The 27,289-nt window shown below is 34.3% G+C and overlaps 3 protein-coding genes across 3 annotated transcripts; 1 reads left to right on the forward strand and 2 right to left on the reverse strand.

Annotated features, from left to right (window-relative positions):
- Positions 1 to 153: 153 nt before the first annotated feature.
- LOC147381169 (uncharacterized) lies at positions 154 to 27,289 on the reverse strand. The gene is made up of 5 exons (XM_086430755.1): positions 27,210 to 27,289; positions 24,775 to 24,961; positions 16,376 to 16,516; positions 16,201 to 16,289; positions 154 to 973 (listed from the first exon to the last, which is right to left on the reverse strand). Exons 1-5 carry the CDS (start codon positions 27,287 to 27,289, stop codon positions 343 to 345), a joined length of 1,128 nt encoding a protein of 375 aa, XP_086286881.1. The 3' UTR covers positions 154 to 342.
- On the forward strand, positions 11,325 to 12,992 carry LOC147381170 (F-box protein SKIP23-like). Its single transcript, XM_086430765.1, has 2 exons — positions 11,325 to 11,469; positions 11,649 to 12,992. Exon 2 carries the CDS (start codon positions 11,672 to 11,674, stop codon positions 12,869 to 12,871), a length of 1,200 nt encoding a protein of 399 aa, XP_086286891.1. The 5' UTR covers positions 11,325 to 11,469; positions 11,649 to 11,671; the 3' UTR covers positions 12,872 to 12,992.
- LOC147381171 (uncharacterized) lies at positions 15,050 to 16,085 on the reverse strand. The gene has a single exon (XM_086430766.1). It carries the CDS (start codon positions 16,041 to 16,043, stop codon positions 15,441 to 15,443), a length of 603 nt encoding a protein of 200 aa, XP_086286892.1. The 5' UTR covers positions 16,044 to 16,085; the 3' UTR covers positions 15,050 to 15,440.

A 27,289-nucleotide genomic window follows, 5' to 3' on the forward strand; every position in this document is an offset into this window, starting at 1 on the left:
AACAATAAGAAAGCCTTCACCTTGTGAGATCAGAAAAGGTTATGAAGACAGACAACAAGCTCAGAATGGTTCAAAAATCATAAAGAGATTATGTTGATAAAATGTAACAGGAAAATTACGGTACTGTTCGAGCATGATAAAGAACACACAGAATCTATGACCAAAAAATATTACATGAATGTTCAAGCAATTTGTAGTTTCTATTCATGTTCAAAAATCATATAGAGATTAAGTTGATAAAATGTAACAGGAAAATTACGGTACTGTTCGAGCATGATACAGAACACAGAATCTATGACCAAAAAAAATTACATGAATGTTCAAGCAATTTGTAGTTTCTATTCATGGTTTGCGAAACTTAAGAGCTTCAAAGCGAGCAGAAAGTGCATCATAATCTGGCAATTTGGGATGAATGCGAGGAAGTGAATTACGTCTATATGAGCCAGAGTAATCTTCCCCGGCTCTATCATTAGGCTGGCAACCATGAGATGGAGGAGGTACTGGTGGAGGAACTCGATCAGGTGGAGGATGAACTCCACCTGAAGGTGTTTCCATCTCGATCTCTTCATCGCAGTCGGAGTCTAATCCGTCTGAATCATCAAACTTTACATCTGAATGCGCTTGTGCAGGGGCATTGTAGGTGTGCCTCCTATGAATTCTCTTATTGTCCAAATTGGTTGGTCCCATCTCATCACTCAAATAATGACACCTGTTAAAACTCTCCGACTCGTAGGTCCTCTTGGGGAGCTTGGAGTGATAGTTTATTAGTTGATCACTCGATATTGAAGGACCAGTGCTCGAAAATGGATTAATGATACTATCAACAACATTGCTAGAACCACTGCTTCTGTTAGCCAGAAAGGCAGCAGCACGTGCTGCGGCCATTGATTTCTCTGCAGACTCAGTGGCTGCTTTAGCAGCTGAAGCCGTGTCCTCGTACTGCATAGATTGTCCTTCCCTATCGTTGGATAAGCTACAGATGGGAAGAACACCAAAGGCAATGGAACAATAATGAGTGGGTAATGTTTTTTTTAATCCTATTTTCGGATTGCAGGTGAGCTCATGGAGTTCAAGATTTAAGTGCATAATATGATAAAATACCTGCGAGTAGACCGATTTGGCTGAACACCTTGTGCTGATACTGGCTTAACAGGCATGCTAGTAGCACTAATAAACGTGCGTGGTCCTTCCTATGTGAGGGAATCATTGTTAATGTTGTACTGTGTGTGTGTGTGTGTGCGCGCGTTTGTGTGTGTGTATGAGAGAGAGAGAGAGAGAGAGAGATCACTATGAGCTCGTCGGGGGGCTTAAGAAGCTCCTTCTCGGATTCTGTTGTATCCCATTCAATCTGATACTCCTTGGCTATTTCCTTCATGAACTTCAATTTTACTTCACCAGTAGGTGATCTAACAGATAACTTCTCATCAATCAGCTGCAAGGAAGAAGACAACACCTGAATGAGCATTTCAAAAGAAGTGTAGGCAGAAACCAAAAACTTTGAACTACACATGACATCACAAAAAATCAGTAGTAGGTTATTTTCCAAGTTTAACAACTGTAAAAGAAAACAATATAGACCATTTACTAGAATTTTTTGACTATCATTCATGGTCAAAATTTAGGATAAAACATTTCCTTGGGCTATTTCTGGTAGCAGCAACAGCTGCAATCAGAATATAACCACAGAGGCTTACCATCCGATTCACGCCACAATTAGGACGCAATTCTGTTGCAGCAGATACAAACTCCTTTCCGTACTTCTTTTCAAATATATTCCGGATTTTCTGTAGCTCTGGGATATCCGAGCACCTCAGAGCTGCAAATATTAAACTTGAGATCCCTTCTTTCAGATCTGCTGGGCATTCCCTGGAATGTTATCAGCCCCATGTTAAAATAAACCTTCCATGAAGTTTATATAAACTTAATAGATGGATACTAAAAACACGTCACCTTTGCTTTGCAATGATTGGAAGTCGCACAACAACTAGTTCACAGAACAGCTCAATGATCTCATTTGCTGCCATAATATTTTGTTCTCTCATCACATGTTCAACCTAAAAAAACACCTCACTATGATCCATACCTCATTTAAACATTTAGAAACTTGTGGGACTAAACACAGTAAACATTAAAAAAAAACAACTAATCCAGTAATGTTCCTTATATATTGTTTTTAATCAATTACAGCTAGCATAAGAAGTTCACCGTAAGTTGGGGTTACAGAGAGAGTGATGGAAATGCACCAATTTAGGGTACTCAGATACAAGTTTGTAGTGAGTACACTTCCATGGATTCAGAGCTACAAGCAAGAAAGAGTGCACTTTGTTGTTGATTCCAGGACATGAATCAGAAGCCTAAAAAGTCGTAGTTGATTCCAGAGCTACAAGCAACAAAGGTACTCGCTACAACACCGCTCTTTCCATAATCTAGTTTTGTGTAGACTTATTCTCAACTTATACCACTTCATCAGAAAATAACATACGCCACAAAATATACTCTTGACTTTGTGCAATTACTTCATATAATGGTCTGTGGATACTCAGCAAGAATCTTCTTTTGAAGAAGTCCTAATTAATCCTTTATTCTTCGTTCGAACTATTGCTTATATACTGTGCACAATTTAATGTTAGTCTACATTAATTAAGTTCACAATTTAATGTGGCGAGCATACGTATGTATCTTGGAAGCATACCACTAAAACTGAAATCGTCCACATCAAAATTTGGGATAATTCATGAGGAGATATGAATGTGATGTTGCAGATTTCCATCTCATGTTAACTGAAGAGACAATGCAATCGAAAGCCTAAGGAAAACTCCTAGCCATTGCCAAGTGTAGGAGACTCCTATCCACAAGATGACACGAGGTTTTCAGCTCTGCCTAGTGTTGAGATCCCTATTTTCAAAGAATAAAATCTAATTCGAAGTTAGCAATAAAAGTTAAAGGGGGGAGTTAAAAAATTGTTTTCTCAAAAGGAGTGGATCCACTGTAGCACTTTTCCAACGGTTGAGAGAGTGCCACATGGACAACACACAAAATTACTTGTTCAATGGCATCCATTTTTGAAGCCCTTGATCAAGCCATTTAAAAAAAATATATCTGGTCTCGGCCATGAACCCTAAAGGGCTGAGGTGTCGTCTTAGCCACGTGGTGCTCTCTCAACGTTGAAAAAAGTGCAACAAAGAAAAAATGTTACAGAATATCAGCAACCATTCTCAAAAAGGTGAAGAAATAAAGGATGTGACACCAAAAATAGTTGAAATTGAACAGGGGTAAGATAACTAAATTTGTGCTCCACACAGCTAGCTATGAAAAAAAAAATTCTAGAAGAACTACATAACTCACCAATGGAGAGCCTACTCCCTCTCAATAACAATCCTATAATGATGTTTCATAAAGTGGAAAATGATTTACCACAAAAATATCTTCTATATAGGAATAATTGTAATTTTGCAAGAGCATTTTATGGTCTTTAAACCCAAATCTCTATAAATCTTAAAAGAAGATCAATTGAAGAGTCGTCATAAAAAGAAAGGAAGAAAAATGTAATTCAATGTTCTGTAATGAACCAAATCGAAGTTATGAACTTAATCCAGAGAAGACTCCAAAATCCAAAAAATTGAGGAATGCGTCATTGTGCACTAATACTGTAAAGGAATGGGACAATAATTTTTTTTTTGTTATCAGGTTGAAATTCAAGGATACACAGTTGTAGTTATTTGGTAAAGATTGTAACAATAAAAGGTGTACTTCCAACCATGGTTACCAGGCTGAAGTTCAAGGATACACAGATGTAGTTATCCGGTATAGATTGTAACAATAAAAGGTGTACTTCCAACCATGGTTACTCCTTGGAAGAACAATTATTTTCTTGTTTTGGTATAATAAAAAAAAAAAAAAAAAAACAGGGTGTGTTTTTTGGTACACTGAAAACAAAATAAAGCACAACTGCATAGGAATGACATGTGCCGTAGGGTAAAAATTCTTCTTTACCAAGGATCTAATTTACAAATAACAAACTGAATGAAAAAAATAAAAAAAAATTGTGATAAAGATCTATTTTCGTGAACCACGGGGTGGTCACGAAAATACATCTCCAAGTGTAGAAACATAGAGTGGGAAAGAATCCTTCAAGTGTAACTCACAAACAGACATTTTAAGTAAATCTATGACAGCTGAAATCTTCTCCAAGCATTCAAAGGAACACAATCAGGGTCGAATAAAGATATTTTGGATCAAACATAAATTCAGACTGTTGGCTTGATTTTGGGTCTATGCTAAGAGATTTGACACTGTATTTTACAATGGCTAATCTGGGCTTGGGACCAACAGCTACGTTACAAAAATTTTATGAATTATAGAATTATGGAATGTAGCAAGAATGCTTCATGTAACGTGTCCATGATACAAAAGGGCATAATCAGTAGTAATATATATCCCGATCCGGTCGATCTAATAATTTTTTATAGATAGATTTGTGATTTATTATATGAATTTTATGTTTATTTTTTCATTAAAAAATATAACTTATATTTTATAAGATATTTGCAATCCCTGGAATCGAACCAAATCAAACCGACTTTAATTCGGTTTGGGTTGGTTTGGTTCCAATGGAATTTGATTCGATTTTGATTCTCATTTAGTAGAACCGACTTATGTCGATTCGATACCAATTTGACCTCAAACCAAACCAAGTTACACCCCTATTCCTAACCAAGGTTAGGTGGCACCCCATTTTATGTCATGTCATTCATTATGGATGTGTGATCCATCCCTTGGTGACCTTCCTTATCGAAAATCATTGTGTTGGATAACTTGTATCCACTAGATCTAATATCTTAAAAAAGAATTTAAGTCAACGATTAGAAATCATTCTTAAGACAATGCTATAATCACTGAATGCATATCACCAATTAAACTGATCATTTGTGTGTAGATTCACTAAGGGATGGAGCACACATACATACAGTCAGTGAGTCCTTCAAAATGTCTTGTGGCATAAAATGCGATGGCACATAAAATGTGTGTAGAAGGACACTTGACTGGATCCCCACTCTTCTCTTTCTTTTTAAGCAAAAAAAAAAAAATTCAAAGAAAATGGATTATTTCGGAAACCCAAAAACATGTGCATTCACCGTCTGGATTACATGTGCTAAAAAAGGAGACCACTGGGAATGACTCAGCGAGGAAGTGGCGGGAAGAAATTCTTGTCCCCACCCTCAAATGTCCTTACAAGTAATGCCAAGAGTACAGTACGCTCTCTAATCTTTTTGAAAAGAACGAGTTCCTAGTTATTCGAAGAATTCTTCTTGTATCTCAAACAATTAAAATAATAAGAAAGACCAACTTAAAGAAAAAAAAATTGTTTTTTTATGTTTTAAACACTTTTTTTTTAGTGATAAAAATAACCCATTTTTTTAGGCCTATGATTAATTTCTATAACCTTTTGGTGCTTGTGCTTTAATTTACAGTTTAATGTAAGATGTGATGATAATAATTTGATGTGATACTTATATTATTATTATTTTTTAAATTATCTTTTTCAATAGTGTGTTAGATCTTTTTTGTTATTATCATACAATGTATGACTACATGTGGAATGTGGAAACATATTATCATACATAGAAATTCAATAATATGCTTTTGCTAAAATTTTTATTGTAAACTTAGAATAAATGTCTTATATATATTTTACATTACATTATGTTTGTATCAATGATTTGACCGAACATGAATAATTGGTCAGACTGACAATTTAAATGGAATTGATCCCTAACTGATGAAAATCAACCTCATCTTGGCCCATAGAGATCCAATCATAATTTAGGGTTCAATTGTGTCCATGGCTAAAGCCCGATAGAGCACGACATTGAGTTTGTTTATTAGTTCATGGACTTTGAGGATATTGATTCCCCATCTTTTATGTGTATATGTATATGGCAATATGAATCATTTATCATTTCTCGCATGCAACAATCAAGAGGAGCACTTGATTTCAATAACATCATGCAATTGGAACTTGAATTTGTCAAAACAAAGGTAGTACCACTCGATAAGCACAAATGATGTTTTCGATTACCCATTAACAATCTAGTCACGAGATCAAAGGAATCAGTATAAATTGATATAATCAATCGCACATTCTTTGGGAACATACGATCTATTGAAGGAGGGCATGGCAGTATCTGAATATGTTGCATTATATTAAGGTGCATAATAATGCACCAAAATCATACTTGATGAAGATTAGGTAATTAAGATGCTTATAGATGATTATATTTAACCTGGATCTTTATTTGTTTCAATGAAATCTCACGGGAGAAAAAACAAAATAATTTGGGTTTGTGGTGAAAAATACTCATATATATATATATATATATATATATATATATATATATATGTATGTATGTATGTGTGTGTGTGTGTGTTTTATACGTAGGACTGTAACTTGGGTGGGCCAAACCTAAATCCGTTGGGTTGAATCCGACCTTGGTTCAAATCTGAGTATAGTTAGTTTGGGTTCGGCTTTGGGTTCAAGTTGGGTTCAAATATAGGTATTGGCCAATCCGATTTACCTGAAATTGAAGATAAAATGATTATAATTTTAAAAGTATTTCAATATATATGCTTTTGTTCATCTATATATATCGAAAATAATTTGTGATTATTTTCATTAAATAAATAATTTCTTTCTTAGTAATGCTTACATACAATGATTATATTAAAACTTTAAATGTTTTACTTTTGCTGAAAATTTCTATTAACAATAAAAATAATTATTCTATTTAATCTTCTTATTCTTTTCTTTAAATTTGCTTATAAATTTATGTATATAAAATTTTGAAATACATTTTTAAGACAAATAATTGTAAATTTTAAATTTTTTACATGTCAATTATCTTTATATAAAAGCTTATAAGTACTCATTAATGAGGAATGAATTAACCTGACCTACCCGACTTGGGTTGGGATAGGATTGAGCATTTCATGCCCAAGGTCGGGTTGGGCATGGTGCAGGCACCTAATTATCTGGTTGAGTTTTCTGGTAATAATTCAAAAACAAACTTTGGATTTTAGAGACTTGAGGACAAGGCTCATGTCAAGCCTAGAAATCGATGGTGGATTGGTCAGTCTTCAATGAGGGGTAGGTTCTGGGGTACTACAATCACTATAAGGGATATACCTTGAGATACGCAACAATGCCAATCACTCGTGAATTTCTTATTCAAAATCATTAGTGTGTAATACGTTTCTAAGTGCAACTTCAAACTGTTGTATGGAAATTAAAATCCTTTTTGTTTTAGCCTATTAATTGTGAAATTTTTTTTTTTCTTCCGCATGACACTTTTGTTTCTGTTGGGTTTTACGGAAGTTGACCATTTAATTGTGAATGCTTACCCTAATCTAAAGATTGGTAATAAAATGTCTCTCTCATGTGGCATATTCAATCAATTCTCCTGATGTGACATGTGTTAGAATCGTAGATTTATACTCTTTAAGATAAATAATTACTTATATTAAACCCTAATCTAAAGACTGGTGATAAAATGTCTCCCTCATGTGGCATATTCAATCGATTCCCCTTATGTGACATGTGCTAGAATATGTGCAGTTATTTATCTTGAAGTGTATAGATCTATAATTCTAGCACATGTCACATAAACCATGGGATTGGCCGGGGAGGGGGTATTTAATCATTACTCTAATCTAAAAGGCCCAATAAACAGGAAAACATGTGTTCAGGTTTAATGGTTAAGTGGTTGTACCCTTGCTTACGTGGGGACATATGAAAATATGTGGACTTTTCATCATAGAGTTCAGATCTTATGCACTGTTGAGGCGTAGCAGGAGGGTTTCAATCATCCACGCTGGGTGCATTGAATTCGGACTCTTCATCATGCTACGCATGCATGCCAGAAAATTTTCTTATATTTTGTACTTTTTTGGGATGACGGGTTTTGGGTTTGGAAAACCAAAGCCTTTGGCTGGTGCAAGCAAATTTTGAGTCAGGCTCGGTTTGGGCTCATTTCTAATTTGGGCTGGGCGAATCAGTCCAAATTTGAATTCTTAGTTGCACATGAATTATTATAAAATCTAGGAGTATAACATTAAGGGACTGTATGGATTGACATTTTTTAAGTGCTTTTGACTTTTACGAGGAGTCAAAACCCAGGCGGCACGAATGAAAAATGGAGGAAGCATAGTGAAAAAAAGGAAAAAAGAAAAAGAAAATTGAAGAAAGAAAATAAAAGAAATGGAAGAAGAAGAAAAATAGAGGAAGAATATATGATAAAACTTGTAAAAGAAACTTTTATTTTCAATCAACTCTCCTAAGTCAAATCAAGTTAGAAAATCTAATATTTACTTTTGAGGATAATTTGATCTTTCATGCAAAATACATTATTGATTTGGTAATACTTATAAATTAAGAGAGCTACTATTGTCACACCAACTTTTATCAATGCCACAACAATTCCTATGTTAATCACTAAAGAATTACATACAGTTGGTGTGGTGTTAGTAAAAGTTAGTGTGACAATAGTAACTATATAAATTAATAATGGTTTGGTAATAAGTAAAAAAGAAAAAACGATAATTTTTTGTTAAATTTCCCTAAATGTATTGTTTAAAAAATCAATAATTTGTGGAAAAGAGTAATTTTGGAATAAAGACAAAACAAACTTGTCTCATTACTTACCAGCGCTCTCTGGAATCTTAACATGCTTCAATACATAACCCTTTGACACAAAGAATATAGAATAATTTATCAAAACGGTAGAGTTTTCGAAATTAATTCCGAAAACGGTACACTGTAGCAATTAATTCCGAAAACGGTAAATTTACCATTTTCGGAATTAATATTTTTTACCAAAACGGTAAAAATAGTAAAATATTTTTCTTTTTTTATCGAAAATACCCTTTTTTTTTTTTTTTTTACATATATATTTACAATTTTAACCTTAAAAAAATGAAAATCCAACTAAAAAAATTCACTCTCTTTCGATAATCCAACAATCATATGTATTTATAATTTTTTTTTATCGAAATCAATTTTATTTTCATAATTTCAGTAAAAAAAAAGGCATTTTCGGTATAAAAAAATACATTTTACTGTTTTTACCGTTTTGGTAAAAAAAATTAATTCCGAAAATGGTAAAATTACCGTTTTCGGAAATATTTTGAATAGTATACCATTTTGGTAAATAAACGAAAAGTTGTGCATGTTTTGGTAAATCTGCCAAGAATATATATATTAAGATAAAAGAGATGCGCAATAGTAATAAAAAGAGGTCAAGATTATTCTTAGGATAACACTTTCTTTATTGTATAGCATCCAAAGAGATAATCCGATGCCATAGGGATGTCGATCACAAAATTTTAAAAATAAATAATTTTCATATTTGATTTTTAATTTTAAATTTCAACACCTCGGATGAAGATAAAAATATATTACAATTTTCCTTTTTCAATTGAAAGTTTCTATGATAAGACAATGGCTTAGTTTGCTAGATTGCCGGGTAAGCAAGATGATGATGTTCAAGATGGCCATGAGATTAACCAATCCAAAATAAGAGAAGAGATAGATGCACAAGATATCGCCATGTTGGGGAGTAGGGTCACTCATCAGGAAATCAAGTCAGTCCTTTTCTAGATGGAGGGTAGCAAAGCGCCGGGCCCAGATGGCTTCACAACTTTAATATTCTTTCAAAGGACCTGGAAATAGTGGGTGTTGATATGTTGAAGGCTATTCAAAGCTGCTTTACAAGTGGTAAAATTGGTAAAAAAAGTTAATTCCACTGTAATAACTTTGATTCCTACGGTGGAGATGGCCAAGAGTCTTGATGATTTTCGGCCAAGTTTGTCTTGTAATGTTATATACAAGTGCGTCTCTAAAGTGTTAGCCAATAGACTTAAGAAAGTTGCTTCCAAGATTATCAGTCCTTGCCAATCAGTGTTCTTGCAAGGGAAGAAGATAGCAGACAATATTTTCCTCAGTCATGAGGATCATCAGAAATTATCACAAAAACAAGGGGAACCTGATATTCATTATGAAGGTGGATATAAAGTAAGCTTGTGATAGTGTCAAGTGGATTGCCCTTGACACTTGGTGGAAAATTGAGGATTCAAGCTTCAGTAGTGCCTTCTTTGAATCACGGGGAGTGAATGTTAACTATTATCATGTGATTCCCATATTTTGCAACTGGATCCCTCCTTCTCGAGGTGTCTGGAAATTGATCACAGACGGCTTCTTTAAAGCAATAGGGTGGGCATGGAGCGATTACTAGAGATGCAGGTGGGAATGTCATTAGGTTGTATGCCAAATGTTGTCAAGGGGTTTTAGTGTTGCACCATGAGCTTCATGCTATCCAAAAAGGGATGGAACTTCCCATGGAATTTTAAGTGTGACTAGCAACATTAGATCGATTGCCCCAAAGGATGTCCTTCTGCCAGATTGAGCTAAAATTTGGAGAGGTTTACCGAGCTGCTGACTTCTTGGTTTGTTTATTTTCTTCTTGTAATGTATTAGTGTGCTCTCCTCCCATTTGTAGGGAGTTGAGCTTGATTATGGAAAAGGGATGATGGTGGGCAACCTTTCCTTCTGATGTAATGGCCTTGTTTTTTAATGCTAATTTGGGTTCTGCCTAACCATCTAATTACCCTAAAAAAAGGTTTCTATGAAATCTAAAGGGTTGTGATGTTAGATTGCCAAATTGGTTGGTCAAAGGATTGGGAAAGAAAAATAATTTATTATTATTTTTGAAAATATAATTTTTTTATTTATTTCTGATGGACGTTGAGGATTAGAAACTTCGTCAACTGCTGCTATATATGACGTGAGCTTCTTACTTGGTGAATATAGGAAGGGGGAGGGTTATATGCACTCCAATTATTATCAAGGGCAACTTACACCATAGCCAAAAATTTTATTGGGTTAAAAGCTTCGAAATAACAAATATAAGCTTCTCACGAAAAATCAACTTATTCCGAAATATTTAACCGATATAAGACAAAATAAAATTGCCAATGGTGTGAGCTGCCCTCGAGAATAATTGTGGTGCGACCCTTTAGGCAGTCTTCACATCCAAGTAGCAAATTAAAAAAAATGCAAAAGTGACTTTCGAGACACTGTGTTGGATACTGAGCTGAAGTGGAACGGCACAAAATCGTTTATTTTTTCCTCGAGATTATTTGTGGAAAAGCAATCAATGGTTATGTGCACACCTCCACGTCATCTCACTGTTGAACTCTAAAATCCAACGTAGATTCATTGTAGACATGAATAGTAAGTACTTATTCGTTGTAGACATGAATAGTAAGTACTAAGTAATGTATATATATATTTTTATATTTTTTTCCTCTTTATAAAATTCTCTTTGTGCTCGTGCTTTTCATCTGCTTCACACGGTTTTCGTCGATCTAATCGTTGTAATCGATCTCCTCCAATCCTCAATCACAGAGATACATAAGGTAAGCGTTATCGAGATCTATAAAAGTTAGATGTTGCAGGAGAGAGAGAGAGAGAGATCAGAAATCTAGGGTTAACGTTATTTCGATTTTAATCTAGGGTTAACGTTATTTCGTTTTTGAGATTTGTGGTTTGTATCAAACTTGTGTTTGGAATTTAATTCCCTCTTCACTTGTTTCAGTGGTTCCAATTAAACAAACTTTGATGGGTGATTGGGCCAATCTTCCCAATGATTTGGTAGTGGCGATATCCAAGCTGTTTACTATGAACACTGATTATGTGAGATTTCACGCTGTCTGTAAATCCTGGCAATCCACTTTATCAAGGAGAACACGTCATCACTTACCATGCCAAGCTCCATGGCTGATGCTACCCAACAAAGACAACAATACCCCAAATCGTGATTTCTTCAGTATATCTGATAATAAGGTTCATCAGTTGGAGTTATGCAAGGCCAATGAGAAACGCTGTTGTGGATCTTCGGAAGGATGGTTGACTTTTGTAGAAGAACGTCCAGCAATCACACTAGTAAATCCTCTTACAAGGACCCAAATTCAACTCCCACCAGTGACAACGTTTCCAGAAGTATTGGATTTCCGGGTCTCCGAAGTTGGTAATGAATATCTTGTAAGTCAAATTTGTGAAACTGATGGTGTCGCGTACACGAATACCTCTAGCCAAGCACACATGAAAACAAATTACTTGGTTAAAGTTGTATTGTCCAAAAATCCTACAGTAGACAATTTTATCGCCATGGCAATATTTGGATTTTCATGCAAATTGGCCTTTTGTAGATCAGGAGATGACAAATGGACTGTAATAGAAGATACTAAAAATACTGCAAGCTATGAGGACATGATATACTTCAAGGGGCAATTCTACGCAGTGAATTGCTTGGGAAGGGTGGTTGCTTGCGATGTCACAGGACCTTCTCCAAAAAAAAGAATTATTAAACAACCGGTGAATTTATGTCATAATTATGACCAGAAGTATTTGGTGGATTTATCTGGAGAGCTCTTGTTGGTCTTTAAGCACATACAACCAGCTCACATTGATGCAAATGGTAACGCATATGGTTTCGGTCAAATATTATTCTTCAAAGTCTTTAAGTTGAATCATAGTGGTCAGAAGTGGGTCCAGGTGAAAAGCTTAGGTGACTCCATGTTGTTCCTTGGTCACAACTCTTCATTGTCTCTCTCTGTCAAGGACTTCCCTGGATGTAAACCAAATTGCATCTACTTCACTGATGATTGTTTTTACGGAGAGTTGTTCAGCGCTCATGGCGGTTATGATATGGGCATATTCAACTTGGAGGATGGCAGTGCCGAACCATTTCCATGCTACATGGAGAAGTCTAGACTACAATGTCAACCACCGATATTGGTCACACCCTCTCTTTCTTAAGAAATTTTTATGTAGCGCTTTTGTTAGTTGTGCTCATAGAAGCCTTTGTTCTAAATTTATTATTATGCATTTTGGTTAATGTTTTAAGAACTGATCTTTTACGACGAGTTTAATTGTGTTCTATTGTTGGTGTTTAGTCAAAAACTGAATTCAGCTATCAAAGTCTTTCTTACAATTTACTTATGAGAGGTTAATCCCATTACCCTGCAATAGCTATTTCACTTATTTCCATCGCCCCAAATCTTTTTTAAGGTATAGAGGATAACACCGTCGGAGCCCTTATTTACTTTTGTGATACTTGTTCCTGGTTAACAAGTTTGGGAAACTTGAATTTTCAAAGATCAATGTTCTTAAGTAAATTTACTTTTTCATCCCACTGGCCTTGAATTAAGATTTTAATTATTTTAGTTCCAGCAGTGTATATAGTGATTTTGATGTAATTTATTTTATATGAAGTTGACTAAATTTGGTGTTGAATTATGTTTTTCTACGTCAATGGTGATTCACTTCGTGTCTGTGGGTGATGTTAATGGATCTTCAATTTTACCTTCCTCTCTTCTCACCATGTCTCAAGAGATGTAAAGGGGCTTATGTGATACACTCAGAAAGATTGAACTATATTCAAACAAAAAATATGCTTTTCAAGACTGGTTACTAATAATCATTTGGCGAACAATTTGCATGAACCTTGGATAAGGAACAAAATATGCAACATGCGTTTGTTTTGTGTAAATAAAAAATATGGTTATATATTTGGTCCTCTCATGTAAGATGGAATCAGAAGCAATCTTCTATGTGACCAAATATATAATGTTTAGGCTGTTTCAAGAAGAATAACAACTACTATTTCCTTAACATATAACCATATATATTTTTTTTCAGACCCAGAAATTTCTCTTTACTTGTTAATTAAGTGCATATTATCATCTCATCACCTACCAAGCTAATATCTTGGGGTTTATTTTTGGATTATATATAGCTGACTTAGTTTTAACTATTGATTGACCCAGCAGTGCTCTTAACTCTTTCTTATCATATTAGCTTTTCTTCAAACAAACTGTTATTACAACATCAGAGCGGACTTCTCAACTTCAATATATTTGGTCCTCTCATGTAAGATGGAATAAGAAGCAATCTTCTATGTGGCCTCATTATCACAATAAAGAGGCATGAAACCATTGCTAGAAAATCCTAGCTCAGAAATGTCGGATCAAAGCCATAGAATCTTACATGTGCTATGAGCAGTGGCTCAGTATTCAACTTTAGCACTGGAGCAAGAAACAAGTTGTGTTTTTTTTACTTCTTCATGAAACTAAGTTGCCTCTAAGAAATGCACAACATTAAGAAGTAGAATGACGATATACTTTCCCTACCCAATCAACACAATACAAATCCTCAACTGGGACTAAACTTGATATATCAAAAGATGGGATGCACAAGGAGCATACATGAATTAGCTTACTAGACTAACAAAAAATGTCATATCAATACTGATGAGAATGGATAAATTAGACGACTCACAAGAAATTGGTATTATCCTATCTTCGATTGACCCCAAATGTATAACTTGATTGATTGAGACTAAATCCAGAAATTATCACTACTAAACTTAAGGTTGGTGATGAATGAACAAGACAATTAGAAAGAGAAGGGACAACAATCTTGAACACCATTAGATTAAAAACATGGTCTAGAAACAGATAAAATAAGGATTTGGGTGGGAACCTCCAAAAAATAGATCACCCAAACCTATAAATTTCCATAAAACTCCAAAATAGAACAAATCAAGCTTACTAAAAAAAAAAGGAACAGGTTTGATTAGGTTCAAATCAACGAACAAAAAACAATCAAACAAAAATCTAAAGAGCAAGGCTCGAACACCCTATATGATCAAAGAAACAACAAAATGAAGGCTGTGGATCTTTTAATAGAAAAAAAAAAAAAAAAAAATGACCAACCGTATAAGTGGGTTTCTCAATCGGAAAAATGGATCACCATCGGATTACCAAATTACAAATTTCGAGGAAAATGTTCTACATTCCTTTAACTCAACAAAAAAACATACTCTGAACATCGCCCAAAATAATTGGTGAGAAGTTGATGAGACTCATGGGATGAGCTTTAGAGATGATTAGTGAAGCCCAGCGCTGACATCTTACTGACATTAACACAAAGAGATTACGAATTAAATTGACTATACACACACCACATTTACTAAACACAAACCAACAATAAGAAAGCCTTCACCTTGTGAGATCAGAAAAGGTTATGAAGACAGACAACAAGCTCAGAATGGTTCAAAAATCATAAAGAGATTATGTTGATAAAATGTAACAGGAAAATTACGGTACTGTTCGTGCATGATAAAGAACACACAGAATCTATGACCAAAAAAAATTACATGAATGTTCAAGCAATTTGTAGTTTCTATTCATGTTCAAAAATCATATAGAGATTAAGTTGATAAAATGTAACAGGAAAATTATGGTACTGTTCGAGCATGATAAAGAACACAGAATCTATGACCAAAAAAAATTACATGAATGTTTAAGCAATTTGCAGTTTCTATTCATGGTTTGCGAAACTTAAGAGCTTCAAAGCGAGCAGAAAGTGCATCATAATCTGGCAATTTGGGATGAATGCGAGGAAGTGAATTACGTCTATATGAGCCAGAGTAATCTTCCCCGGCTCTCTCATTAGGCTGGCAACCATGAGATGGAGGAGGTACTGGTGGAGGAACTCGATCAGGTGGAGGATGAACTCCACCTGAAGGTGTTTCCATCTCGATCTCTTCATCGCAGTTGGAGTCTAATCCGTCTGAATCATCAAACTTTACATCTGAATGCGCCTGTGCAGGGGCATTGTAGGTGTGCCTCCTATGAATTCTCTTATTGTCCAAATTGGTTGGTCCCATCTCATCGCTCAAATAACGACACTTGTTAAAACTCTCCGACTCATAGGTCCTCTCGGGGAGCTTGGAGTGATAGTTTATTAGTTGATCACTCGATATTGAAGGACCAGTGCTTGACAATGGATTAATGATACTATCAACAACATTGCTAGAACCACTGCTTCTGTTAGCCAGAAAGGCAGCAGCACGTGCTGCGGCCATTGCTTTCTCTGCAGACTCAGCGGCTGCTTTAGCAGCTGAAGCCGTGCCCTCGTACTGCATAGATTGTCCTTACCTATTGTTGCATAAGCTACAGATGGGAAGAACACCAAAGACAATGGAACCATAATGAGTGGGTAATTTTTTTTTTTAATCCTATTTTTGGATTGCAGGTGAGCTCATGAAGTTCAAGATATAAGTGCATAATATGATAAAATACCTGCTAGTAGACCGATTTGGCTGAACACCTTGTGCTGATACTGGCTTAACAGGCATGCTAGTAGCACTAATAAATGTGCGTGGTCCTTCCTGTGTGAGGGAATCATTGTTAATGTTGTATTGTGTGTGTGTGTGTGTGTGTGGGTGTGTGTGAGAGAGAGAGAGAGAGAGATCACTATGAGCTCGTCGGGGGGCTTAAGAAGCTCCTTCTCGGATTCTGTTGTATCCCATTCAATCTGATACTCCTTGGCTATTTCCTTCATGAACTTCAATTTTACTTCACCAGTAGGTGATCTAACAGATAACTTCTCAATCAGCTACAAGGAAGAAGAAAACACCTGCATGAGCATCTCAAAAGAAGTGTAGGCAGAAACAAAAAACTTTGAACTACACATGACATCACAAAAAATAGTAGGAGGATATTTTCCAAGTTTAACAATTGTAAAAGAAAAAAAATATAGACCATTTACTAGAATTTTTTGGCTATCATTCATGGTCAAAATTTAGGATAAAACATTTCCTTGGGCTATTTCTGGTGGCAGCAACAGCTGCAATCAGAATATAACCACAGAGTCTATACCAGTACTCTAATTATGGAAGTATTTGTGCCACATGGCACACAAGGGAGTCCTGGAGTCTGATAGCTAACAAAACTCGTGGGATTACAGGATTATAATTCCCCACATCGGGGTCTATTATCCCTGCCATTATCAAGTACTACTAAAGTTTATCGGAATAATGTTTATGGATTATTCAGAAAATATAAAATCAGTGAATAAGGAATGATATTTTAATTATTTCAGCAAGAAAGAGAGTCAAAGAAATACAGAATGTGTTCATATGGACAGTGCTCCAAAGTCAAAATCAACACCCTTCAATTTTTGTGCATCGTTATCACGAGGATATTAAAAACAAGGCCTGAAGTCAAAGAGAAGACAACCCTACAAATTGAGTGGTGAATACTCCGTCCACTAGTTGTTATGATGGTTATAGCAATGGCGACTTCTAATTTGTCCCTGTTCTAAGGATCCGTTATGATTTTGATTTTACATATCTTTACTATTATAACGAGAGAAAGTGGAGTACAAGTCGTACAATTCTGAAATTTGAATCTCATAAATGCTCCCATATTTACATTTAAATTTAATATATTTATGATCATTTTAGTCAGAAATCAAATATATTGCAACTCACGACCTTATAATGATATTGATTAATTTTTAAAATTACAAAAATATTTTTTATACTAATATAATTTTCAAAACCCTTTAATCAATATTTTAAATTACAAATAAACTTCTTTGATATATATGCATTTGCACATGTCAACTTCTAATCAATATAATAAAACACAACGGTGAATCGTACTTGTTTGTCTTAATCTTGTTATTTTACAAAGAATTTACATTGAAGACTGTTTTTACCTTAGATGCCTATTCTCGTCTTCCCCTTTTCCAAGGGTATCCCCAATTTTATATCCTTTTCTTTTAATTTTATCCTTATTTTTCCAATAACACTTTCAATTTCATTGTCTTTCCTCTTCTTCCTCCCATTTCAATAATACTCCTCAAATTTTATTCTCTATTGTACCTCTTTAACCCCCAAAGAGGATGTTCGTGACATAAATAACGCAAATTTTAGTATATATAATAAAGCATAATGGTCAATCCCACTCCTTTTGTCCTTACATAAAGAGGATTTGTTATGATTAATCAATTAAAATAAATTAAGTGATTAAGTATAAGTAGTAAGTCTCAAGGATAACTTATTTTATTAGCTTTCCCTTTTCTTTTTTTTTCAAGAACATCCTTTCAATTTTAATGTCTTTCCTCTTTTACTCTTTTTCAAGAATGTTCCTCCAACTTTATTATTTTTTCTCTTTTACTCCTTTTCAAGATTGCCCTTCCAACTTTATTGTCTTCCCTCTACTATGCTTCCATTTCCTCTTTTAGTCCCTCATAACTCTAAAGAGGATGCTTATGCTGATAGACACAAGCAAACTCTAGTATAAAAAATGAAACACAACACTTGTCTTCCCCTAATGTTTATCTCCCAAAAAGAACGATTTAGATTCAATCTTATATGCATCTAGAGGAATTATTTCAACTTTATTCATTTTTCTCTCCTCGCTTTCCAAGAATACTTGCTTCCTTTCTAATACTACCTTTCAAAGTTTATTCATTTTACTCTTTTATCCTTTTTACGATAACACCCCTACAATTATATTATTTGTATTCTTTTACCTCCTTAATCCCAAAGAGGATGACCAAACTATAGTGTGTGTGTATACAATTCATAACCAAACTTGTTTAGATTGTGTACGGCGTTTTTCATTTTTTCTTTTCACATTTTTCGAGAAATCCTAATTCTCATGAAACTTAGGATAAGGTTCTCATCATCTCCTATGGACGTAGGCAATATTGCCAAAACACATAATTTTGTATTGTGTTCTCTTTTCTTTTCTTTTAATTGTGTTTTGTTTTTCAATTGTTATCGTCGTTTCTCAAACTTACGTAGATTGGTATTAATGCAGCTAGATCGGTACAAGGAAAAGGTTTTGATGGTTGTGTTCTATTTTCTTAAAGGTTTGTTATACTTTTTGGCTATAAGGAATTTACTCATGAAAAAAAATTTGTTCATGGAAAATCATTTAAGAAGATTGTTAGAAAACAAATGTGTGTGGGTGGAGAGGAGGGGAGCGCCATAAAATAGGGATTCAATACAGTGGCATCAAAGATCACAAGCAAATTCAAAGTAGAGAAATTTGACGGAAGGGGCAACTTCAGTTTATGGTAGAAAATGGTTGAAGATCTTCTCGGTGCAACAAGTATTACACAGAATATTGCACGGAAAATCTTTATAAAAAAAAAAAAAATAGGCGACTAAAGGTGATGATGATAGGGAAGAGTAATGTACAATGTGATTGAGGGAGACTCTTAATTTCCCTTCCAAGTCTTTAGGCCTCATTCTTAGGCAACATAAAAGCCCATTGCCCCATTCTTCACTTTACATCCAAATAGCCCAAACCCCTATGGACCTGCTTACCCTATTAATGCATTGCCAACCCATTGACTTTTGAGTTGTTCACCAGCCTCTCATCCATAGATAGAAATCACAGTTTGATGAAAATCATGGTGTCAAATGAGATGGGTAGGGAAATATTAGATTCAATGCGTGATGACTTGAAAGGAGTTGGTTGCCTAATTGAAGAAATGCTCCATAAAAGCAAAATTATTTATCTCATGATCATTTTATAGATCTATATTTAAATACAATTGTAGATGATCAGGTCATGAAGGATATAAATCAAATATTGAAGGATTGATCTTAGATCATTCCTTTTACGTCAACAAAGAAGCTAAAGACAAAATACAAAATGAAAATTTTGAAAAGGAAGAAGCAATGGATTTTGTGTTCCAATTCGAATTTGAGATGTATGCTATTAGGCCAATTAATTTGAAGAATTACAAAGACACAAGGGTCCAGTATGATATTTGCGGAGATATCATCATTAATTTTAATAGCCAATTAGCCTACAATATACGCACTATGATGGATGTAATTGCTTCCAAAACATTTGGGATCTAGGACGTTTCAACATTAATGAAAAGGTCGATTTCAAGAACAATAGGATGTTTCGTACCCAGATATTAGTAGTAGGGAGTATAATAACAAGATAGATTATAACCGTATCAAAAATGATTTTTAATTGTGGATTGTGCTTTACGTGGCCAGCATTGAGGTGTGGGGAAGGAAGGGGATCCTCTGTACCACACGCTTTACCATAGAGGATGAGAGAGTTATCTTTAAAAAAAAATTAACATCTCCGCCTATTGATGTTATAAAAAAATCAAAAAACAGTTTTTTTGAAAATCAACAGTTACTGAGCACCCAAAATTTCAAGTGTGGGATCTCAGTGTATGGCTGATGTGGCACTTTTTCAATCATTGGATCTGTGCTACAAGAAGTGTGTGCTATAGAGGATCCGCTTCCCATGGGGGAGAGGAGTGGATCCTCAATAGTTCCATTTTCCTCTGGCACTCTTAGTCGATTAAGAAAGTGCTTCATCACCCACAAATTTATATTTCATCATTGAAAAATGTTTGAAAATCGGAGGTTCAATGACCGTCCATTTTCAAAATCATGGATCGTGTTCAAATAATTTTTTTCTTCAAATCTGATCTAATCCATAAGTAGATTAGATCTGAATTTTTTTTTTCTTTCAAAAGTGATATGTGTAGACTGTAGAAGCAGAGTTACAGGGCGCAAAAGGAAATTGTGGCTATAGAGGATCCATTCCCGTTGGGGGGTCTCAATCCTCCACCTTGGGTGCATATGATCTGGACTCATTTTTTTTCCCTTGAGTCTGTCACACGTACTCAAAGATGTAGGGTAATTATTTCACTTTCACGTGAAATTATAAAATGAGTCTGGATCATATGAGGATTGAAGCCCTCCTCCCACACCCCAATACGAGCCATGTAAGCCATAATCTAAGGAATTTGCACCAAAAATATCTCCTGTTAAAATTTATTTGGTTTACAGCTTAGGTGGCGTGTATTGGGGGTGTGGGAGGAAGACTTCAATCCTCCACCCCCGGTGCATACAATCCGCACTCTTATACAATAATATCTATAAAACACACAGATTGAAAAAAGAAAAGAAAAGAAAGAGGAAATTACACTATATTATTTCATTCATGCATGAACTCTGTAAAGTTGTCTCTGAGTAGCAAGAATTAGAAGTACACTCAAGGTTTATACTCCAAAGGACAGTGTAGGATAAAAGTTTTGAATAAGCTCTCCAAATTAAAGAAGTATCTCAGAAGTTAGAATGAGTACTAGGGTTTAGATTCAATACCAAAGCTCATAGATGGGTGTTATCCGATAGAGATTTGGGCTTTCAGTCAGATCTTACCACCTGGTCATAAGTTTTTTTCCCCTGATTAGTGTGTGATTAGACTAAAACAAGAGAAAATAAAGCAGATTGAGAACACCTACCTGATAACTGAACTTACAAAAATAAACAGGAAGGAAGATTACCACTCTACTATTTCTCCCCCAACCACAAGATCCTACCCACCTATGAACAGTCCTCAACACACACATGTATGTATTTATGTATGTACATATCTCCTTCATTAATCTGTTTGTGTGTGTGTGTGTTGAGGACTGTTCAAATTGTGGCTAAAAAAATTTGACAACTCATATTGAACCTTCTCTTATTCTTTAGAGGACAGGACTAGGCAGCTTTCATAATGTAAGCCCAAATTATAATCATGAAATTACGCATGAGTTAATATATATATACTCCCTCTTCTTATTCTTATTTCTACTCCCACCTATGGTGTGCCCAAATAGACATTATGTTTGAAAGTTTGACTATCCAATCATAAAGTGATTTTTTCACACAGTGCATCTCTTCCAAAAATCAGTCCATTTCAGTACTACAAACCACAAAAGAAAAAAAGATGTCCTGATGAAATAAGGGCTTAATTGGACAATTAGACATTTTAAATTTCAAGTCAAATTTTCATGAATTTAGGAATATCATAATGAACAGATTTTTTTAAGGGGTGGCATACACAAATACAACAGTCAAAACGTGACAACCTTATGGACCCCATCAAAGGGAGTTCAAATATGGAGTAAAGCCAGGGAACTCATTATGTATTATCAAATCTAATGACCATAGTCACTAATCAATTTAATTTCTGTACATAGGTCCACCTTTTATAGTAGCTTGTCTTGCTAGAGTGAATCAAGTTGCAATCAATTTAAAAAAGCAGATTTGATTGCATTGTGAAATTCATTATGAATAAGGTGCTTAAAAACAAGAGAACTAACATGAATTTGGGCAAATAATGACCAATTCAACATCCTCCTCAATGACAAAAAAATGCACAAGAAAAAAAAATCAACTAATTACCTAGGATTCACAGACACTCCATTCAAAGTAAAACAGTGAGATACAACTCCATCAATGTCCAAAAAAATTTAAATTTCTATTACAAAAAGAATATATACCTTCACAGACTTGAAAATGCAGCAGTTAGGAATCTTATCTTTGCCCCTTTGCTAAGAGAAAAAGAAAAAAATAATAATAGCAGATGTTATTTTTTGTGTCAATCAAATACTATCTCCAAAACTAAATTAATAAAGTTGTGTACCGTTGTTTTTCTTGGGTTGTTTCTTTTTGGGTTTCTTGTGTCTCTCTGGTTCGCGACTGTAAAATGAAATGTTAATAATTTTAATTTTAAAAAAAATGAATTTAACATTAAAAAGAAAAAATTAAAAACCTACGGGTGTGCCTCCTGGATGTGCAACTCCAGGAAAACCGGTGTTTGGAAGCGGTTCGAACAAGTATGGCATAATTCCTTTAAAAGTCCATGACTGCTATCACTGTGTATAATGAAGCTCTTCATACTAGTGAAACTCTTTGGACAATTAACACAGGAGAAACGATCATTGCATTGAGCCATATATTTCCTACAAAACAATTGTTTATTAATAAATTAAATTCTACACATCTAGTGGCTTGGAAGAAGGTTTGTAAACCGAAAGTAGGGAGCTTCTCGAATGTCCTCTATTGTACAAGGAGTGAGGAAACTCAAGTCATCTATTCTATGAATGTCCTCTCTCTTTAGAAGTGTGGAATTTTTTCTAGTTAGTACTTCGCAATTCATTGAATAAAAAAATGACCCAAAGGAAGGTAATGCAATGGTGATGTCGGCCCTCAATCTCAGTTTCTTTCTATTGCGAGTATGGTTCCATGGAATATCCTATGGTGTTTTTGGATTGCAAGGAACGAAATAATTTTGAAGATGGCAAAGTATCTTCTCGTGATGTTATGATAATTAATTTCAATTAGATTTTTGAAGTCTGAAGGCTTCTAAAGTCTGTTTTCTGAAATTTGGAATTTGAATCTTATTATGGAAAAATTGTTTGTTTATCATTTCTAAGAGCTTCTGGTTACAAATAGAATTTTAAAACATAATGGTCATTTTGACAATATTACCCTTTCGTAATTCTAATAAATTGTTAATCAAAAAACATAACATATTATGCATAATAAAACTATCCACATATTTAATTTCGATTTCTAACAAATCAAACACCTCAAAAGTATTGTTTTCAAATTGAATAATGTTTACATATGTACATGTGTGTATATAGCAATGTGTGTGTGTGATTTAATAACATTACTCTGTGTGTAAAACAATTTCTATATTGCAATGTGTGCTATTCTACATGAAATTAAAAAGAAACTGAAAAAAACAATTTCTATATAACAGTGTGTGATTTAAAGATAACTGTTGTGTGTGTCATTTTCCCTCTTATTTTCTATAAACTAAAATTTGTTTAAAATCAAAATTGATATAAAGCACATCTAACAACTGATTAATCCACTTATATGGATGTCATCTTTGTCACAATGGATGAAAATGAAAAAAAAGAGACATACTTAGAGTGGGTTGATAACTTGCTATTAGTTTTAAATCCAATAAAAAGTTAAAATTAATAACATATGACTTAAAAGAGGATATTAATAATTTCAATCTTATATATAAAATAATATAAAAATATTCCCAATCTCTGATTTCCATCAAAGACATGAGACAAAAATTCTTATTCAACAACTGCATTCTTCTAATGGCCCAGCTTGCTCAAAATTTATTTAAGGAGAAAAACAAAAAAGAAAGAAGGAAAGATAGAGAGAAAGAAGGAAAAACGTCTTCCAATGTTTTCCAACCAAACCAACACACTTCCCACAAATACCCTTCTACAGCGTCCCAACAAAATCTTCTTTCCTCTTCTCTCTCTACATTTCAACTCTCTCATTCAAATCAGGCTTTGTGGGTTGTTTTGGTCAGAGAGTTAAGCGATGGAAATCGAACGCTGGTAAAATTTCTCAAGAAATTTAGTTGAGAAAAAATAAATCGTCAACAAATCATTCATTTAATGGCGACTGGTTGGTGAAATCTGATACGTTTGCTTCTTTTTTTAAGTTAATTTTACGGATCTTTTCAGGTTTTTGTTTCTGTAAACTCAAACCGATTCAGAAGTCAGAACCTTCTTTTGAAGAGGGTATTTTAGGAATAATTTGCTAAACAAACATGTTTGAAACCGTCTGAATTTTAATGGTGGACCACCTCCATTCAGACTTCAGAAGTGTTACCAAACACACACTAAAACTGACTTTAAGAGCAACTCATCTAAGGAGGAGAATGACAGATTATCGCTAATGAGGTTTGCAGTAAGACCTTGTAGGCCTTTGAAGTTGCTGCCTATTAGATGGGTGAAACCCTGAAGGTTGGCTAAAACTAAAGTTGCTTGCAAAGGTAACCCAGGAAGTGCAGGTGCTATTTAGAGGAATGACAGAGGCGAGCTACTACCAGCTTTTTTATGGAAAAAATCGATTTAGTGAGGTGACCATTGAAATGGATTCGGCGGTCGGATTATCATTTACAGTTCTTGACTAAAATATATAGCACAGAATTTACAAATGGGAGGAATTATCGAATAGAAATCAGCCACAAAAAAAAAAAAAAAAATCGAATAGAAGCAATTCTTACCAAAGCGGAGGAGGAGCAAGGATGTACAGAGACGAATGTGAGATTGCCGACGCAGAGACGATCGTGAGATTGCAGACGCAGAGACGATCGCAGACGCAGAGACGAACGTGAGATTGCCGACGCAGAGACGATCGTGAGATTGCAGACGAGATTGCGGACGTAGAGAAGAAGCGGGAACAGCGATGCGCTTTTTAAAGAAAGTGAGTAGTGAGAGTAGGGTGATGTTGTAGGGGGTTAGGGAGTACAGTAGGGATCATCTTAGAATGATCCAGAACGATTTTGTTAACATCTGTGCTAACGGCACACGTTAAGCTTCATTAAATAAAATTTAAAAGTTGAATTTCATTAAATAAAATTTGCAAATTGAATTTCCTGCCAAAACTGCCATCAAAAGTTTTTTTTTTTTTTTTTTTGTTTACCAAAAATTCCCTCAAATACTTATGTCGAAAGTGTATTTAATGCAGCTTAACGTCTGCCCTAACAAGACCCTAATATATTTGCTTAATGCGTGATAGAGATTAATGTATGATAATCTGTTGATATATCAATGACAAGTTAATTATAGGCCGTCACCAAGATGACACCTGTAATTGAAACTAATAAATTATACTTTTAATATTTAAAATGAAATAATGGTGTAAATTTGATATTATCTTAGGAATTGAAGTGAGGAAGCATATAGTGAGTGTTACATGTTGATTGGTGATTGTTATCCCATGGTGATTTCTAGCTGTTGGATTTGGGTAATTAAAATTAGAAGCATTAATTCACAAACTCATATGAGTTGTGGCATTTTTGGGGATGTCTGCGCTTTCAAAGAGGTTTTCTAGGTGATTTTGCAGTTGCTTCTCCCCTCCCAGCATTATCAAGGTCAAGGTCATTGACACATATAAGACTCTTAAAGGGTTATGTGACCTATGTTTACAAAATGAAAGTTAGGTTTGCCCCCTTAACTAACAGTGAAATTTTGATTTTGTTCAAATTTTAATTTAATAATTTTAATTTCCAAGATTATTCTTAAAAATAAAATAAAATTTTCAATATTAATTAATAGTTAAAAGGGACATTGGCTCTCGGTCAAAGCGGCAAACCTAATTTTGCATTTTAAGGGGTTAAACTTAATATCACCATTTTGGAGGGGATTTTATTAAATTACCCTTTTTTTTTTTTTTTTTTTTGTAAGTTAACCAAGTCTACTAATAATCATAGTGTGGAGCCCCGGAGGACAATCAGCAGAATTGAAGTCGTGATAATATGACGTCCTCCTCTGACATATGCCCCTACTATTGCCACATCAACATTTACTAATGCCACACCAATTGTGTGCAATTTACCTAAGCTTTGGTGCGGCATTAGTAAAAAAATTGGTGTGGTGATAGCAGCTCTGTAAATGAATTATGGACTTTGATTTGTTTTATCCAAATTTTGTTAGAAAGATACACCAATTCAAGTTGGGCTGTTCGGGAAAGGGTAATAAATTACATCTAGATGGTTATTTAATTTACCCTTAGTGGAAGTGCAATTTCTTGGATATCCCAGATGTAAACTAGTATATCAGACTCAACAATGGAGTATGAGTTTCATTTCTTTGGACAGTGCCATACATTTTCATTCATTATGATAGCAAAACTATTTTATCAAGGGCTTTAATATCAATAATGGTAAATCTAGACATAGAAGTTTGGGTCATGGATTTGTGAAATAATTGACACAAATGGGATATGAGACCATGTAAAGACTTGGCCGATAATCCATCAAAAGACTTTTTAAAGATTTGGTAAGAATAACAAGAAATGAAATCATGAGGTTAACCCACTCTATAAAGTCACCACTAATGACTACCCAGCATGATATTAGCAAACGAATAATCTTAGATTTAATGGGTAAGCATAAATTGTCGATATGTGACTTTAGCACTTAATTTGCTATCCCTTTAAAAATAATTAGCGACATATGTTACAAATTTAAAATTTAGTCTAACTCTTAATGAAGTCTAACTACAAAGGAAATAAGTTCAATTGACAAGGATAGAAAGTGGAACTTTACCAATATAATATAAACATAATTTGGTACCTCATAAGAATTTAAGTTTACTTTTAGAAGTGTTCAAGAAATCAGAAAATAAAACATCACTATAATAATGTCAGGTTTATTGGAATTTCACATCAAAGTAAGATAATTTGATGTGTGTTGTATTTTTAATTGTGTTGCAAAGTGTCTCGTTTAAATCCAAGGCCACCCATGATCTTTATAGACTTCTATAATGTTTACATTAATTGAAGTTTTTAACTCCAAAGTTACCTTTTACATATATTATATTTTCTCTGTATCCATGGATGTTTTTAATTTATTAGAATTTTGAATTATGTATATAAAATATTTTGGTTAAATAAATTTGAGTGTACACAAATAGTTGGTAATTCATGAATACTCACATTTCTTCTGTTATCATCCAAATGGCTGCATCTTTCAGTTCCATGAATGTGCACACCTTCTGGTTACAACTTGCACTCAT

Source organism: Akebia trifoliata, unplaced genomic scaffold (assembly GCF_017979445.1).
Source record: "Akebia trifoliata isolate Shusen 1 unplaced genomic scaffold, ASM1797944v1 Contig00686, whole genome shotgun sequence".
In the NCBI taxonomy this organism is placed as follows: Eukaryota; Viridiplantae; Streptophyta; class Magnoliopsida; order Ranunculales; family Lardizabalaceae; genus Akebia; species Akebia trifoliata.